General features: G+C 42.4%; 1 protein-coding gene across 1 annotated transcript in view; it reads left to right on the top strand.

Annotated features, from left to right (window-relative positions):
• SNAP91 (synaptosome associated protein 91) overlaps positions 1-18532 on the top strand; it is a 139776-nt gene that overhangs the window by 54055 nt on the left and 67189 nt on the right. The window contains exons 6-9 of the mRNA XM_053287136.1: positions 10054-10147; positions 12991-13102; positions 14148-14254; positions 16654-16695. Coding sequence (XP_053143111.1) covers positions 10054-10147; positions 12991-13102; positions 14148-14254; positions 16654-16695 — 355 coding nt within the window. The remainder of the gene's footprint in view (positions 1-10053; positions 10148-12990; positions 13103-14147; positions 14255-16653; positions 16696-18532) is intronic.

Below are 18532 nucleotides of genomic sequence, written 5' to 3'. Positions count from 1 at the left end.
GCCTTCAAGAGAGCCTTAGACTCATCTTTTTATCCTGGCTTTTAATGATATTTAATTTTAGTTGTAATTTTAATCTGGTTTATTTTATTTTGTTTGTGTTTGATTTTAATGTAAACTGCCCTGAGCCATTTTAGGAAGGGTGATACATAAATCAAATAAATAAAAACAAAATAATGTAGAGGGTATTCTAGTATATGCTAGTAGTATTTCAAGTAGTATTCTAGTAGTATTTCAATAATGGCTTGTTTTGAACAAAATTTATGTTCTAAACACATAAGCTATGATGAAAACCAACTTTATATTGATGTATTCAGCAAACAAGTTCATTGCATGAGAAGTAAAATGCACTTAGAAAAAGGAACAAACACTATTGCATAAATTATAAAATTAATAATGTTGCAGTTAATTTCCAAATACACTTGGACATTGGGAATACAATAGTCGTCCCATTGGAGACAGAGCCATCCTTATCTAGAACTTTCTATGTTGCACCTTGCTGTGTTCTCTTAGCAGCAGCTAGATATTTTCTGAACCACCCTTACTCTAAAGCATTATTTGCATGTTATGTCTACACTCGTACAATGATTGTACAGTATACACAGGTACAGATCTTTGAGCTGATTCATATTCACTCACTAAATGGGTTCTGCACCTGCACAGTAATCCTCACAGAAGAATTCCAAAGCTCCATGAGGTGCTCTTCGGCTCTGCCAAATCGTGCATGTGACATGACAATTATTTTTGGTGGGATAGCACCTTCTTTCTCAACCACCACACCATTTGCATCGTGAAGGATTCACTTAGTTTATACTCGGCTCTTTTGAAAAAAGGTTTACTAGTTTACTCTGGCTTCGACCTATGGACTTTCTTGGTTTATTATTTGAATCTTGTCTTAATTCTGTTTCTTATCAGTGAAATTGCTGGCTTTCTGACAACAGACTGCTCCTGATTTCTCTTTCGTCTAACCTGTTGGCTTCTGTTTTAATGGACCTCCTTAAAAAAAATAAATTCATCCATGGTAAGGAAATGCTACCCTCCTCTGATAGGCACAAGTGTTTGATGTACAGTGGTCCCTCGACTTACGAACTACTCGACATAAGTATTTTTCGAGTTACAAACGGCAGTTTTAGATCCGGTTTTAGATGCGGTTTTTTCGACTTACAAATTTTTAGATGGGGTTTCCTCGACTTACTCATTTTACATGCGGTTTCCTTGACTTGCCTGCCTGTTTACTGCCTGTTTATTCTTGAAAAGAAATGTTCCTGTGCAGTTTGCAAGCCTTACTGGGGGTCTGGGTCTTTTTTCTAGGCTCCGGAACGCATTAATCCATTCCCAATGCATTCCTATGGGAAACCGCTTTTCGACTTACGAACTTTTTGACTTACAAATGTGCATTCGGAACGGATTAATTTCGTAAGTAGAGGGACCACTGTACCTGGGAGAAAAACACAATTTGCATCCTGGAAAATCTGTTTTGGCTTTTTCAGAGCAAAAAAGAAAAAGCATGGAGCTCATTGTATGAAAATGTACCGAGACCCCCAACTTGAATGCATAGAGCACCACTTCCATTGTATTCGACAGCATTGATGTCAACTGATTGATGACCCTTGGGATCACTGGAGGACTCCATGAGTTTGGTTACTTGGGCACCTCCATCTGAAGAAGCTCACTCATTTTTAAAGAAACCGGGAGCAGTTAGCAAAGATGACGGCTATCAACACCCACAAAAAATGAAAACATCAAAAAAGGAAACTCTCCAGATTTGTCAGGCTCTAAACATTGCCAGTTGTCAACATATCTTTGACATCGGGGAAGGCTTCGACATTGAACATGTCTCCGCAAATTCCTTCCCTGTCCATTGTGCAAGGAGGTCATTGGAGTTGCAAGACACTAAGAGCTAATATGCACTAAAAGGATATCATATAATAAACACAGAAATATAAACCAGTAAAGTAGTAGCCAGGAAGTTGCGGGTTGTAGGGCTGCTACACTAACTCAGTAGCTGTGGCTGTCCTCTGGTTCATACAGGTGGGCTCTGGGCACGCATGGGAGGTCATCATCTGCTGGATATTAATCGGTGTCGCACAGAACCTGGCGACACTGTAGGTGGCAGCAGGGTTGCTATCGGACAGCAGCAAAGAGATGTAAAACTGGTCCGTCCACCCAGGATAGCCATGTAATAGTGGTAAGATGAGGGAGGCACGGATGTCCCTGTAGAACAGGCACTGCAGAAGAATGTGTCCTGTTGTTTCTACTGCCCTGAGCCGCAGGGGCACTTGCACGCTGAGATTGGGATCTTCCTATAGTGACCTTCAAGCACAGCTGAGGGAAGCACATGGCAGTGCACCAGTGTAATGGCCCTCCTGTGCTTTAGGACTTCCAATTGCGTTAGGTATTAGGGGTGTGTCCGAACCGGTCTGGAGGCCATTCTAAAGGCCTCCGAACTGTCCAGACCGGTTCGGACCTGGCCGGTCCGGGTCCGGGTGGGGGGTCTTCCTTTAAGGGCGGGAGGGTTTGCTTACCTCTCCCGCCTCTTTGCCCCCTCCAGCGCCCGTATTCTACTGTGTAATTGGGGCGCTGGAAACCAGCCGCCCCCCCCCGAGAGCGGATTAGGGCCAAAAGTAAACTACTGCCGTCCCGCCCTCCCACCCGCTGCCCCCCCCCGAGTGATCACCACATTGTTTTCCAAAAAAGAGAGGAGCTCGCGAACAGAGCTCCTCTCTCGGCAAGGTCTCGGGCCCAACTGGGGCCTTGGGTGCGCGTGTAGACCGGGCCTCCGGCGGAAGTTCCATCAGGTGTCCTATCCCGCGCGAGCACCCAAGGCCCCAGTTGGGCCCGATACTTTGCTGATAGAGAAGCTCTGATCACGAGCTCCTCTCTTTTTTGGAAAACAATGTGGTGAGCACTTGGGGGGGGCGGTGGGTGGGAGGGAGGGAGGGCGGGATGGCAGTAGTTTACTTTTGGCCCTAATCCGCTCGCGGGAGGGGCGGCGGGGGCAGCTGGTTTCCAGCGCCCCAATTACACAGTAGAATATGGGCGCTGGAGGGGGCAAAGAGGTGGGAGGAGTAAGCAAGCCCTCCCCGCCCTAAAAGGAAGGCTCCCCTTCGGTGCCTGTCCGGACTGCTCCGGACCATGCACATCCCTATTAGGTATGGCAAGGGAGAGCTGACATAACCGAGTCCTTCACTGACAGTCTTGCCTATGTCAGATTGTTGCTCTATATCCGTAATACATTGCTTGATGAGTGCCTTGGCCGGGTCATACCCCAAGTTAACTAAGTGAAGCGGGGATAGGCCCAGGGACTTTATTTTATTCATAGCTGTCCATTTCAAACTGGATTGGAAGTCATCACATAGCGCTAGTGGGGCTAGGCCTGAGGGGGAAAGGGAGAGCTTTAGCCAGTAGTTCAGTATGGTCATCCATACCCTTGTCTCCACTTTCATCAGGCCTGTCTCAGGATAGCATTAGATATACATCTTGGTACTTGAAGAACTGCTGCATTCCAGAGTGGAAAAGTTGGGGAAGGGGCCAAGCTGGGCACTGTAGAGTAACTGTGCTATCGACTTGGCTTCATACAGTTTTAGCGCTGCGGGTATATAGTGGCTCCATACTCCCCATGTGTCTTTCTAGAGCCAGAGGAATGCAGGACTATCGCCAGATATTTAAAGCAAGGGACCTGTTCTATCATGTGCCCTTCTATAAACCAGGAGAGGGTTTGAGGCCTTTTGGCAAAGGCCATTATCTTGGTTTTGTGATAATCAAGCTCCATCAAATCTTCCTCGCAATACTGGGCCAATCCCTTCAGTGCTTGTTTAAGGCCAATTGGGGTCCTTGAGAGTATGTAGTATCACTGCATCATCCGTGTATAATAGGTAGAATGTGGGCTCCTTTCAAAATACTGAGGGCGCTTATCATATCTCCTGGAAAGGGGAAACAAAAGACCTCAACTGCTACTCACCAGATTGAACCTGACTTGGAAATTGCCCACTTATCACCAGCACCAGAGAAGCCACCTTGAAAACAAAAATAACGCTCTAATGGTGAATATGATTCTACCTCTTCTTCTGAGAGAGATTCAATCCAAACAGAGAACCCCTCAGACCCTTCCACAGATAAAACTGTACAAACCCGCCATCCAATTCACCTATGGAGAGGATCAAGTCATACAGGATACAGGTGGCAGACATGGCAAAAGCATTGGGTCTAGAATTAAAAACAGCAGCACAGGGAGTCAAATATCTTGTGTGTGACCTGAAGATCTTTTTTGTCACAACTGGCATCCCTGCCTATGCTACCAGTCTTAGTCAAATCAGCGAAAACATCTTGAGATGCACCATCGGCCTCTGCCTCTACATCTAAAAAGGCTATAAAGCCTGTATAGAAGAGTTATGCCCCTTTTAAAGCAACCTCCGCCAAATTCACTGTTGGTTGACTGTGCTGTTAGTAGCAAGTCTGGAAATAAGCACTCAGCCCCAGTGGATAACGAAGGATGGAAGTTAGCTGCCATGCAGTTCCACCTTGTACTTATCCATGAAAATTGCCAACTGCATGGCCAAGTACCACTACTTGGTATGGGAAAATAGGAAAGAAGACTTGAAAGATGTGCCAGAGGAGTTTAGGGAAAAATTTTAAATGGCCTTGAGCAAATCTGTGGACGTAACCAGGCAACACCAAAGTACAGCAAAGCACCTGACAAACAGTTGTGCCATTGCAGCTGCTGTATCCCTTAGGAGGCATGCTGGCTTAGGTCAACATCCCTACAACCTGATATGAAAAACAAAATAGAAAATCTTCCATTTGAGGAAGAAGGTCGCTTCAGCACACTGACCGAGACCATGGGAAAGATGAAATAATCACATTACATGGCAAGAACCTTCACTTCCAACCCTCAGCAACGATCATACTCACAAAGATACAAAATCTATGGCAGACAAAGATACCAGTTTTGTCAGTTTCAAACAAACTGACAGGAGAGATTACAAAAGGTAATTCAAATACAATTGGGGGTGGGGGGAACCATACAACCAAAGACGACAACAAAGGGCAAGATCGATCAAAGCAGACTCTTTGATGCTTTAACTTGGGAAATACATCAAGTACTCTCCCCTTCTCCCATCCAGTGCACACCTTTTCCCCATTCTTGGTGTCTCATTACATCAGATGCCTGGGTGTTGAGCATTATAACTATTGGTTGCGCCATGAATTTACCAACTTCCCTGGCTGTTTTTTTTCCAGGGATAAAATACATTCGCTTTACTCTTGCCTTAGAAGAAGAAGTACCTCCTTTACTGAAAAAAAGGGTGATAGAACCAGTTCCCCTGAAATACAGGGAGAAGGTCTTCTACTCAGGATAGTTCTGAATTCCCAGATAGGATGGAGACCTCTGTCCCATTATGGACTTAAGACAACTAAACAAATAATGAATCTGAGAATTCAGGGATGGTATCCTTAAAAGCATGCTTTCCCCTACTAGCAAGGGAAGAATAGTTTTTGATGCTAGACCTAAAAGACCTACTTCCATGTGGCAATAAGGCTGAGACACAGAAAATATCTGAGATTCACTCTAGGTCCTAGAATTTTCCAGTACACGATTCTCCCAACAGTGCACCGTGTCTTTACAAAGTGTGTAAGTGCAATAATAGCACATCCTGAGGGCACAGGGCATATCCATTTTTCCTTACCGAGACGGCTGACTAGTGACATGCAAGGACTCCCTGATCTCTCATGTTCAGTACATCCTAGATCTCCTCCTAGTAAAACTAAGACTCAAAATGAACTGGGAAAAATCAATCCTCAAACTGCAAATGTGAATTTAGTTCAAAGGAGCAGTCTTTGGACTCAAAGACAAATAGGGCATTCTTCCTGGAAGACTGGAGGCAGTTGAGTGTATAGCTGACACTCATCCCAAAACAAAGGGCATACACCATGCAAAGTCTGTAAGGTTTGATGGCCTCTTAGACAGCCACTGTCATCCACACAAGGCTCAAGATATGCCAGCTCCAGAGATGATTTCTATTGTTTAGACGGAATTTAGACAACAAGAACACCTGACTGACCTGTGATACAGTCCCAACAGTGGTGGAACAAACTAGACTCTCTTTCTCTGTGGGTGTGCCTTTTGAACTGGCAACCCCATAGTTGACAGTGACAACAGATGTTTCCTTAAAAAGATGGGGAGCCCACTGTACGGGATTTCACGCCCAGGACAAATGGATGCTGCAGTATCAGTCTGTACATATAAACTTTCTGGAATTGCTAGTGGTGTTGCATGCCCTGAATATGTTCTACCCTTGGTAAGTCAAGTAGTGCAAATTCTGCTGGACATCATCACAGTGATTCGTACCTCATTCACCAAGCAGGAACAGTCTTTCAATTTTTCTGCAATCTAGCACTACAGTTGTGGGAGTGGAGGATATACCACCGTGTGCAGCCCATCAGCCTACACATGAAGGGTGTAGACAACACCTTGGCAGATGCCATGAACAGAGACGTGAACGTCTCCCAGTAGCATGAGTGGGAAATAAAGGAGTGGATTCTGTACAACATCTTTCAAAAATCAGGTACCCTACAAATGGACCTGTTAGCCACACAAGACAACAAAAAGTGCAAACTCTACTTTCCAGGGCAGGCATAGGGAAGGACTCGATGGGAAATGCCTTCCAGATGCCATGGAAGAAACACCTTTACAACCTGTTTCTTCCCTTTTCTATGCTCTCCAAAAGTTTGATCTTGTGAGCAAATACTTGTAGGAAGCGTCTCAGTGCATTCTACTCACCCCATGGTGGCCCAGACAGCTGTGGTTTCCAATCCTGCTGCGTCTGTCATGAGGTTACCATCTTGGTCTTCCACACTGCCAAAATCTCCAATCACAGAGTTCAGGCCACATCTTGATCACAACCTGCAGGTGCTGAACCTCACTGCCTAGAAGCTCAACTATTGGACAGTATCTTCCTGAATAAAAGGAAAAGGTCAACCAAGAGGAACTATAAATTCAAATGAAAGAGGTTCACACACCATGCTACTAGCAAAGGCTTTGAACACTACAATGCTTTCATCTGTCAAATCCCACTAAACTTAACAAGTCTAAAGAAATTGGGGCTTTCCAATACTTCCATCAAGGTCCACATGACTACTCTCTCTACAAGACATCCTAGGTGGGATGAATGTATTGAATTATCCCATCCTGACTTTAAAAGATTCCTTAAGGGGATCAACAGCCCCTAGTTGGGAGCACTAGTAAGGGAGCCAATTGAACTATGGAGTCTTTCTTTAGTCCTGTCTACACTAACAGAGCCTCCATTCAAATCTGAAATCTCCTCTCTCAAGTTTCTTTTAAAGACTGTGTTCTTGATGGCCGCTACACCAGTGAGGAGAGTCAACAAAATTAACTCCTCTCAGGGCTGACTTCCCTTTACATTAAATCCTATGCAGACAAGGTTGTCCTTAGAACAGATCAATTTTTCAGACCCCGAATAGTCTCTGAATTCTATCTAAACGAGGGCATAGTCTTTCCCTCCTTCATGAACCCTTCTCCTCCTCTGGAGAAATCCATGTACTCATTGAACACTAGAATCTCCCTTTTCTGAATGATTTCATTCTGTCCATATAACAGACAGTCCAATAAACTATTTATCTTGTATAATGGAAGGAACAAGGGACAACCAATCTCGAGGTAGAGAATATCACACTGGCTAGTGGAATCAATCTTCACATGCTACAACAAGCAAGGTGTCAAGCCTCTTTCCAGAGCAAAAGCACACACTAACAGAGCTATGGCCATGTTGGCAGCCCACATGTTGGACATAAGCATGACAGACATCTGCAAAGTAGCTACGTGGTCCTCAGATCTTCCCTTTGTGAAACATTATGCTGTGGACATCCACTCAGCAGCGGAGGCCAGCTTGGGTTGGGTGGTTCTTTAAAAGGTGCTGTAACCATATCCCACCCACCACCACTCACTAATTACACATTTTGTGAGGGAACATGGATCACCTCAAAGATAAACAGGTTGCTTACCTGTGACAGGTGATCTTTCTGGTAATCCATGTTCACTCACACCACCTGGCTGACCTACCCTGCTGCTAGGATGCTTCCACAGTAATGACAACTTAACTGACTTGACCAATCAACATTTTTTTTTTTACACTAATCACAGTGGCCGATCAGGAACTGAGGAGAAAGTGCTCTCCCACCAAAAACAATGGTCACACTATGCATGCAATTCAGTGGAGACAGAGAGCGCCTCATGGAGCTTTAGAATTCTTCCGTGGAGGTTACTGCACAGAACCCATTTTGTGAATGAACCTGAATCACCAGAAAGATCGTCTGTGTTTATTCGCATATTATGTTAAACACTGGTATAGTGTTACGTTTCCTGTCTGTACCATGCACTTGTGGGGCCTGTTCCCAGTTTCGCTTCTTAAATGAATGCTTGTACAGTCATTCACACACAAACATGTACAAGTCTACAGACATCTGTACACTCATACAAAATAATGTCTGAATAGCGATGTCGTTTGTATTGGTTAGTTGCGAGCCATTGGAGTGCCTTCTGTCTCAGCTGTTCTAAATGTCTTTAGAACAGTTCTAAATGTCTTTAGAACAGTTCTAAATGTCTAGCTCAGCTGTTCTAAATATCTCAGTCAGGGCTGCACAACTTCGGCCCTGTGGTGATGGTGGTTTAAGTAAAAATCTAATCATTTCTAGATTTTGGTCAGTGTGACTGGGGATGATGGTACTTGTAGTTCAACAATAGATGGAGGACTGAAGTTGTGCAGCCCTGATTTAAGGGTACAAGTATCCCAGGATATTTACCCTGGAATAATTGTTGTAGCTCCTGTCTTAAGTTTGTTAAATGCTCAAGCTGTTAATTAAAATGGAAAGTCATCTGAAATAAAGAAATGGAAAAGAGGGCAAGAATATGTGCTTTAAACCTCCTTTATACAGTGCTAGGGCAATCTTTTTAATATTTTAGTAAATGGTAGACTTATTAATAACTTACCCTTCAGGATATTGGCTTCTATAGAAACCATATTTGCTGATTAACTTCATAAGGGAAAATAGAGGTAGATTTTAAAACCTCTAATCTGAAGCGCAGGGCAGATTTCCAGAGTTGGATTCTATACTGGACTGTGCCTTTGCATCCTAGCCACAGATATATAAAATCAACAGCATTTTCCAAGCCTGAAAGCAAAAAGTAAGATATATAACTTTTTTTTTAAAAAGTGATACCTGTTGGTTAATCAACTTTGTAGGTGTTTTGGTATTGGAAAGTAGAGGCTTGCTTAATGCCTACCAGAAGCATGCACTCCTTAAAATTGCTGTTTGAAATATCAGGGCTACTGTAGATGCACACTAGGAACACTGTGTCTCTATATTTGCTTGCAGTCCAGTCAAGGCAACAGCTATACTTTCTGCTTTTGGAATGTTGGCCAGCATAGTATGGAACATCATGATCCACTCGAACCAGGGAGACTTAAGTCCCAGAGTGGTGTGGGGTCAACTGCTCTACTTTATTCAGTGGAGTCCTAGAATCTTAACCTGAAAATGGGTTAATACAGGCCCCACCAAGAATACCTAAAATAAGCGTTGTGAACCATTTTTGATAAATAATTAGTTGGTCAGCCACACAGTGCAAATCTGTTTTCTTTTAACCTGGAAGATTATTTGTATTGCTTCTCACCTGCTATTGGTCCATGAAGCAGCTGGAATTGACTTCGGGAACACAGCCTGTTCTTTTGAAATTGTAGGAAGCTTGAAACCTGATGCTATGCAGATTTACTTAGAAGTAATCCCCACTGTGTTCAGTGGAGTTTGCTTGGAAGTAAGTGTGCACAGGATTGCAGCCTTGAATGAAATACAAAATTTGTTGGCCCTTTGGATGGTGGGCCTTGTCCTAACTAAACTTTTCCTAAAATGAAATGTTGACATGAATTGGCATGTAAATCTTGATTCTGACACTCTGATTATACCCAAAGTTACTATTAACTAATGCTCTCTGCATGGTGAGCTTTGGTGTGCATTTTGGGTGTTACTTTTTCCCCCTTTTTGCAGGGCTGATGGTGTAATGAGGACGATGGTTCCAGACAAATTATTGAAGAGCATGCCAATATTACAGGGACAAATAGATGCACTTCTTGAATTTGATGTATGTATTTACCTTTATTTATTGTGATAAAAACACAATGAGACTTCTCACTAATAGGGCTGTGTGAACCAGCTCACCCTTGAGCCAGCTGGACATCAAACTTGTCCAGCTCAAGGTCAAGCAGAAAGTTCTTGAGCTGGTTTGGGTGTTCTACAATTTCTTTAAAAAAACAAAAAACACACACAACATTTTTTCCCAGCAGCCTCAAGGGGTGCTGCCATGGCTACAGGGGGAGGTTCTCCATCAGTTTCCCCTTCCCCCCCCCCAGTCACCCCTAGGCCATTTCAACCCATCTTCAGGCCATTTTGGCTGTTTCTGACATGGTGGTAGTCATTTTGGAAGCTGCCGTGATTGCGCCCTGGCCATTTATGTGGCCCGGGTCATGTCCTACTCATGCAAATGGCCAGGGTGCGTGTGCAGTGGCCTACAAAATGGTTGCCGCCACATCAGAAAGGGCCGGAAATGGGGGCAACAAGGGGGAGGCTGGCAGGGGGAGGGAGAATTGACAGAGACTCCCCCTGAGGCCTCCAGCAGCACCCCCGGAGGGCTTCAGAGGTGGTAAATCCACCATAAAAAAAGAAAAACACCTCCCTGGCAACCTGGTCCTGTGGTAGCAAGCATGACTTGTCCCCTTAGCTAAGCAAGGTACACCCTGGTTGCATATGAATGGGAGACTAGATGTACAAGCACTGTAAGATATTCCCCTCAGATGATGGAGCCGCTCTGGGAAGAGCATCTAGGTTCCAGGTTCCTTCCTGGGCATCTCCAAGATAGGGCTAAGAGAGAGTCCTGCCTGTAACCTTGGAGAAGTTGCTGCCAGTCTGTGTAGTCAATATTGAGCTAGGTGGACCTATGGTCCGACTCCGTATATGGCAGCTTCCTATGTTGTTGTGCCCTAACCCAAATCAGCTTGAATTCAAGCCAAGATGGACCCCTAGTTTGGGGCTGCAAAAAATGAACTTTCCCCATTTGGTTCAAGCCCAGTTTGGACCCAACCCAGGAAAACCGGTTTTGTGCAAATCCCTACTTTCTCTACATTGCAGTAGAGAAACAAATGCCATTATTTATTTTTTTTAGATCGCAGTAGATACACAAATGGCATCAAGTTATTAGTTTGCACCAACTTATTTCCTTCCTTATTAGTTTGTCCAGGTTTCAGAAAGCCACAGTGAAGACCATTTTGCACTCTATTAAAGTTTCAGAATTTGGTTCTCCAGTCCATTTGCAGTGTATTCAAAAATCACAATTTGCAGTGTGCCCAACAATTGTTGAAGATCCTTGATGGCTAACACTAACACCATCTGGTTTTCCTTCTGCAATTCTGTCTCTTTTTCCTTATAGGAGGAGAAAGGGTAGAACGTGGATATTGGCGGGAACTAAATGTGAGAGTACCATCTTCAGCTGTCCCCATCTCTGGGGAAGATTATGAATATGACAAGTATTTTTATACCGCCTTTCAACAAAAGTTCCCAAAGTGATTTGATTGATTGATTAAGTGTTAAGTTGGTGTTGACTCTTAGCAACCACATAGATTCTCTCCAGGATGATCTGTCTTCAACTTGGCCTTTAAGGGGTCTCAGTGGTGCATTTATTACTGTTGTAATTGAGTCTATCCACCTTGCTGGTGGTCATCCTCTTCTTCTATTCCCTTCAACTTTTCCCAGCATTATGGACTTCTCAAGAGAGCTGGGTTTTTTGCATAATGTCTCCAGAGTATGATAGTTTTAGCCTGGTCATTTGTACCTCAAGTGAAAATTCTGGATCGATTTGTTCTATGGTCCATTTGTTTGTTTTACTGACTGTCCTCAAAAGTCTTCTCTAGCACCAAAGTTCAAAAGCGTCAATACTTTTTCTATATTGCTTCTTCAAATTCCAGCTTTTGCATCCGTAGTGTGTCATGGGACACTCATTCTGATCTTTGAGGGTATAGACACATCACGGCATCTAAATATCCATTCTAAGGCCTTCATTGTGCCCCTGCCAAGTGCTGCTCTGTGGCATACTTTTTGACTGGATCCTTTACTGTTGATGGTCGATCTTAAAAGGCAGAAGCTATCCACCACTTCAGTGTCTTCAGTGTCAATTCTGAGGCTGGTTGCTGTACCCATTGTCATTAGTTTAGTCTTCTTTACATTTAGTCATAGCCCCTTTTTTCCACTGTGCTCCTTGACTTTCACTACTAGAGCTTGCAGATAATCCTCACTCTCAGCTATCAGAGTGGTGTCATCAGCGTGGCGCAGGTTATTGATGTTTCTACTTCCAACTTTAAAACCACACTCATCTTCTAATCCATCTTCTCTCAGTACATGATCAGCATATAAGTTGAATAAATAAAGAGAAAAGGTTTACATAGAAATGAATGAACGAATAAATAAAATGGCTACCTATCTCCAAAGGGCTCACAATCTAAAAAAGAAACATAAGAGAGACACCAATAATAGCCACTGGAGGGATGTTGTGCTGGGGCTAGATAGGGCCAGTTGCTCTCCCTCTGCTAAATAGAGTCTTCACTTTTAAAATGTGCCTCTTTGCTCAGTTAGCAGATGGGAAAGAGGAGGGACTGATGTGCTTCTACTTAGGTTTACTGTGGATTTTCCTACATTTTAAAGGAAATAGTTTGCTTGTCCCATTTTATATCGGTTTATATGCATGAATAGCCTTAAATGTTCTATTTCAAGTATACCTTTTGTTGTAAACCTCCCAGAGACGTAAGTTTTGGGCGGTATAAAAATATGTTAATAAATAAATAAATAAAAATACCAGAGCTGTATACATTGTTAATAGTCAGAGTATTTAACTTTGGAAAGCTGGCTGATAAACTGTGGGCTCTAATTTGTATGTAGGTTCATCCAAATGAACTCACAAATGGTGTCATAAATGCCGCATTTATGCTGCTCTTCAAAGATCTCATCAAACTCTTTGCGTGCTACAATGATGGGGTTATTAACTTATTAGGTAAGTAAAGCAATTTTTTAAAATTGTATGTTTATTAAAAGGGATGAAATAGTTATATAGGCTAATTTTTTTAGACTGGAAGAAAATATTATGATTTCTATACCCATGGGACTGATTGGACTCTCAAATCTGTGTTGTAGCTTATAATTGCTGTAGCAAATACTACTTGGCCACGTAAATATCATTTGAAAACACCTTTGAAAATTTGGCTAATGAACAGCACCTTTGAAACTTCAGCTAATGAAGGGTAATAAAACTTAGATCAACTGTGGTTGTGCATTTTGATCGGCTCTAGATGGCCTTTGAGTGAGTTCAAGTTAAATGCTGGGTTTATTCGGTTACTACTTGCTCAAGAGTACCGTCAACGCTGTAATAGTAGATATGAGTTCCCAGCCCTGCAACTGTTCTCTCTCCATCTCATATGTCTAAACAGGCCCACAGGCTTGTGTTGAGAGGATCTGCTATTGCCACGGCATATACATGATTTCACCTTCATTGTACTCTGTGGTGTTTACCAGCATTGTCATAATTATCCATGCAGATGAGAATTCCCAGTTTACAAATAAAGAAGGCATCTAAAAGGTGGAGAAAATTCCCCTTATTAGAGCAAAACCACATAGTTAAAGGGTAACTTTTTGTGTTGAGCAACCTTTAGTATTTGATGTTTGTAAAACATTAATTAGTATTATCACTGACCCAGTGTGATTCAATGCCCCTTCCTGAACTTTTAATCCACCCACTGTGTTAAGTCTTGAAGCCCAGACTTGGCAACACATTTTTATAAAGATGATGCTGTAGTTAGTCATGTTGAACCAACTACTTCATGCATAAGACTAAAACACACTCCCCACCCACCCCTGTGGTGATTTTTGCAACTGGTGTCTTTTATTTACTGTCTTTTTCTTTTATTGTGCATAATTTTTCTGTGAGTCTGCATTGTGCCCTCTGCTTTGTCTGACGTATGGTTGGAACACTAAATTTTTTTTACTACTAAAAACAGTCTTAATGTTTTGAGGTTTAATATTTTACATTGTATTGCTTATAGAGAAATTTTTTGAAATGAAGAAGGGACAATGTAAAGATGCTCTTGAAATTTACAAACGGTTTCTGACTAGAATGACAAGAGTATCAGAATTTCTTAAAGTTGCAGAGGTAAGTGAAGTTTCCATGGTGAATAACATAAACATGAAATGTTCATTGCTCTCTAGACATATAGTCTCTCCAGCACTCAATACCTGCTAGCATTAGGGACGTGCCTGAATCATTGGGGCACCTCATTAGTAAGGCTCCAAAAAAATGCGAGCGGCTGCATTCAGAACGTTTTGATGGGGGTGGTGAGCAGTAGCTTTAAGAATGAGGCACACAGGTCCTTACCTGCTCCGCCACTCCCCCACTGCTCTTTCAGTCATGGCGCTGTCCTTCCCAAAAGGCTGCATGCAGCTGAATTGCCACCACGGCCATGTGTTTGGTGCCACCACGATGCAACCATGCGCAACCTTTTGGGAAGGCCAGCAGCACAACCAGAACAGCGGTGGGGTGACAGCAGAGCAGGTAAGGACCTGTGTGCCTCATTCTTGGCGCTGCAGTTCTCCCCCAACCAACCCTGTGGCTGCCCAGAACTATTGGTGCACATCCCTAGTTAGCATGATAGTTAGGCAAGCTTAAGGGTGCAATACAGAAAGATGTCCAAGCAACTCCTGGCTTTTTAAAGGTCTCCAACTGATTTTTTTAAAAGGTTGCAAAGATGAGAAAATGTTGTACCCATGGACAAACCATTTGTCAGTTATTCCCGTCATCAGCCTGCTATCGAATCCTAAGAATTTATTTCTGCATGGAGAATTATCAGAAGGTGGTTTTGTGAGGAGGCACTGGGGCTTGCAGAGGGAATAGGAGGAGATGTGCAACAATTTTATTAATTTATTTATTTTGATCTTAATTTATTAAAAATTTCATTCTGCCTTTCATTGAAACAATCTCAAGGGAGTTTACAAAACTTTTAAAACAACATGTAAAAATTACACAACAGACATATTAAAATGGAATATCAAAATAAAAATCTAATTAAAAGTTTAAAAACATACACAATAGAACGATGAAATAAAAAGCAGCAACAACAAAAAACACTGCTCATCTAAAAGCCTGGGTAAAAAGACAAGATTTTACTAGCTTTATAAAAACTGTGATGGAGACTGAGGAGCGGATGCTCACCAGAACAGCATTCCAAAGTCTGGGGACAATAACTGAGAAGACCTGTCCTGCGTGCGTGACAGCTGAGCCTTCCTCATTGTCAGCACACTCCCTCATTGTTGGCTCTCTCATTGTTAGCCCAATAGTTGCTCCCCTTGCATGAATTAAGAAATCATTGGTACCTATCCCAGTGGCTTGCATCCAAAGAACAATGCCTAAGGGAACCTGCGTTTTGCTTACACAACAGGGCTGCCCTACTCCATTCCCTTGCACCTGCTGAAAAGCTTCTCCAAAGGGTGGTGGCGGCCCAAACAGTGTGGAGTGCAGTGCTGGGAATTACATAGAAGTGTGGCAGGGGCATGTACTGCTAGGAATCTAGATTCTTCCCCCCTCACTTTGTATGAACATCTTCTGTTTGTGTGTGCTGGGGGTGGAGCACTTTGGATCCAAGACAATTAAATCTGAATTGCCTAAATTGTCAAAAGATTAGAAACAAGTAGCATGTATTGGTAAAAATCTTAAGCTTGCTACAAAAGACCTGCTGTTTCCACCATGTGAAACATGGCCTTATGTGGGCCATATATTACAATCTTTCTAAAACCAACCTATAGCAGACCAAACTGGTCTAAGTTTTCAGCCCAAAGCATGAAAATAACACCCCAAGAAGGGCCTCAAGAGAAAGGTACCAGTGGTGGAGTAAAAGCTTTGGGTCTAGTTTACTGAACTGCTTTCAGTCTTATGAGGCGCTTTCCAGATTAAACCCTACAACACAGTCACTATGGATCTGCAGAGTGTGTTTCCGTACTTCCTGTGTTGTGAAACCGCAGTCCTTGTGCTGACAACAAGGTGCCATTCACATTTCCAATGCCTCCTTTTGGATTTTATCTTTGTGATATAGTGCTACAACATTGCAAGTCAGTTGCAGAAAAATAGCCATATTGTCCCATTGTAGGAGTTTGATTTTCTGGGGATTACGATCCTGCCAAGCTGAAGCATTTTACCCCATTGCAGCATGTAATCTGGAAAGCGCTTGGGTGTGTACTGGGGAGTAATATCCAAATAGCTCTCTACAATTAACCTGATCTGTGTCGGGAAGAATATGCCATATGTGGTGATGTGGTATATATATGGAATATGCCATATGTGGTGATTCTTCTTGAAATAGATTTTTAGATCATCTGTACGTTAGAAAATAATATATACAAATGGAGCTTGTAAATTAAAATTACATTGCCATTCAAATGGCAATGGTTGTCTTAAATGTTAAGCTACTTTTTTCAGGACTAGTAAAACCTTCAAATCGATTGCTGAATGTGTCTCTTTGTCCTTCTCTCTTTCTCTTTCTCTCCCCGCCCCCAACACAGCAAGTTGGAATTGACAAAGGAGACATTCCTGATCTCACACAAGTAAGTTCCTAAGTTGTGTTTAGCCTGATGTTAATGGTAGCAAAAATGACTTGGTTCATTAGCATGCAACCTAATGGCAGTTCTCTTACAAAATGTTAAAGCCAAGATGTGCATCTTGAAAATAGCAACGATTTTGAGAGAGATTGAGCCATCATTTTTCTTCCCAGAAGAAAACTTCATTTTTTCAGGCCACATTTAATTAAGAGACACCTAATGAAAAGACTGCCCATTTCTTCTGCCTTCCAGAGGTGCAGATTGATCCCACAAGTTGAGAGTGTAAGTAATGCATCTGGAAGAGGGAAATTCTTAAGTACTGATCCATGCTTTGACCTAGTCCATAACTTCACATCTGCTAGGTTAATTTTTGTCTCCAGACAAGAGACAAGTTTAGGGCTGCCATAATATGACGAAAGATTGGGTAGGGGAGTAAATTGCCAAAAGCCTGAGAACCGGTGTAGCCTAGTGGTCAAAAAGAAGAGCTGAAAGTCCCCATTTCAAATCTCTGCTTACTGGATGGCCTTAGACGTTTATGTCTTTCATTTCCCTTCTGCAATATGGGAATAATATTGGCCTACCTTACAGGCTGCTGTAAGAATTATGAGAAAGCATATGTGAACCACTTTAAAGGCCTAGGAAGTATGTTCCTATAGAAGTACAAAATAATTTTAGGTGGAGTTTTTACATAAATTAATCTAGGGATAAAACACTTGTAAAATATTATTGTGGCATCCCTATCCTTCAGTATAATCATTAACACTCTTGCAAATTAATGAGACTGCTTTTCCTTGAATTGCACAGTAGCATGACATCCATTCAAGAAAGAAAGCTCAGTGAGTTAGAAATACTGTGATGTAATGGCATCCTGATATAATGTTTGCCTGTCTCAGTGCCTGCAAAATAGCACTGAAGTTAAAGGCAAACGGAATAGCCTCTGTAAAGAGATGTTATAAACTATTTGTATGATAAAAGCTCTTCAGCAGCAATTAATTATTCTTTGTTTCCTTGAAAGTTCAGACTCCATGAAAAATGAAGGGTGCTTGATTACCAAAATCCAGCTTGAGTAATACTTTGCATTTAAATGTTTATTTGTATATAGCCTTTGAATCTCTTTGAAAGTAATTGAACTTCTAAAGACTTGTGTAGAATTCTAGGGAAGGGATACTGAATATGGATTTAATATGGAACAATAAACTTTCTCTCACTTGGTCATAGACCTAGGAGTTGTTGCCAGAGATGGGCCAATTAAAATCTTCAGTTCTAAGCTTCTGCAGACTGCCTTCTAGTCCTTTTGAAACTGCACTAATAAAAGCTGTAACAAAGTTGTATCATAGAGCACAGAACTCTTGGGCTGTTGTTTCACCTCACCCCTGCCTTTAAGGCTTATATTGGGAGAAATCTTACAAGTTGTGTATCTTTGGTACCCAGTAGTTGGTGGTGCCTACACTAGGCCTATTCAGACTTTTTTTTTTTTTTTAAAGGACAGTGTACTCATGTGCAGCATCCAGAAATTCTGCCTCCAGCACAGATACACTAAGAAGCCTTGCCCCACCATGCACTCTTGATGGTTACTGTGTTGGTCAGTCATGGAAACATTTGCTGTCATGCCTATGGTGTTGAGCAGTAATTGTGAAGAGCACGTGTGAGGCTTTTCCGTGCGTGAGCACTGGGGGTGGGACTTCAGGATGTGCTCTTCAGACAAACACAATAACTCTAAAGAGCATATGTTTGGGGGGGTACTTCTGGGTGGTGTACACAAGCACACTATCCTTTATACACACAGACACAGACACACACACACACCACCCAGTCTGAATAGCGCTAGTATAGAATCCCCAAG

Source organism: Hemicordylus capensis, chromosome 1 (genome assembly GCF_027244095.1).
Source record: "Hemicordylus capensis ecotype Gifberg chromosome 1, rHemCap1.1.pri, whole genome shotgun sequence".
Lineage (NCBI taxonomy): Eukaryota > Metazoa > Chordata > Lepidosauria > Squamata > Cordylidae > Hemicordylus > Hemicordylus capensis.
Note: the sequence above shows the minus strand (reverse complement) of the source record. Positions and strands in the feature narration are given on the sequence as shown.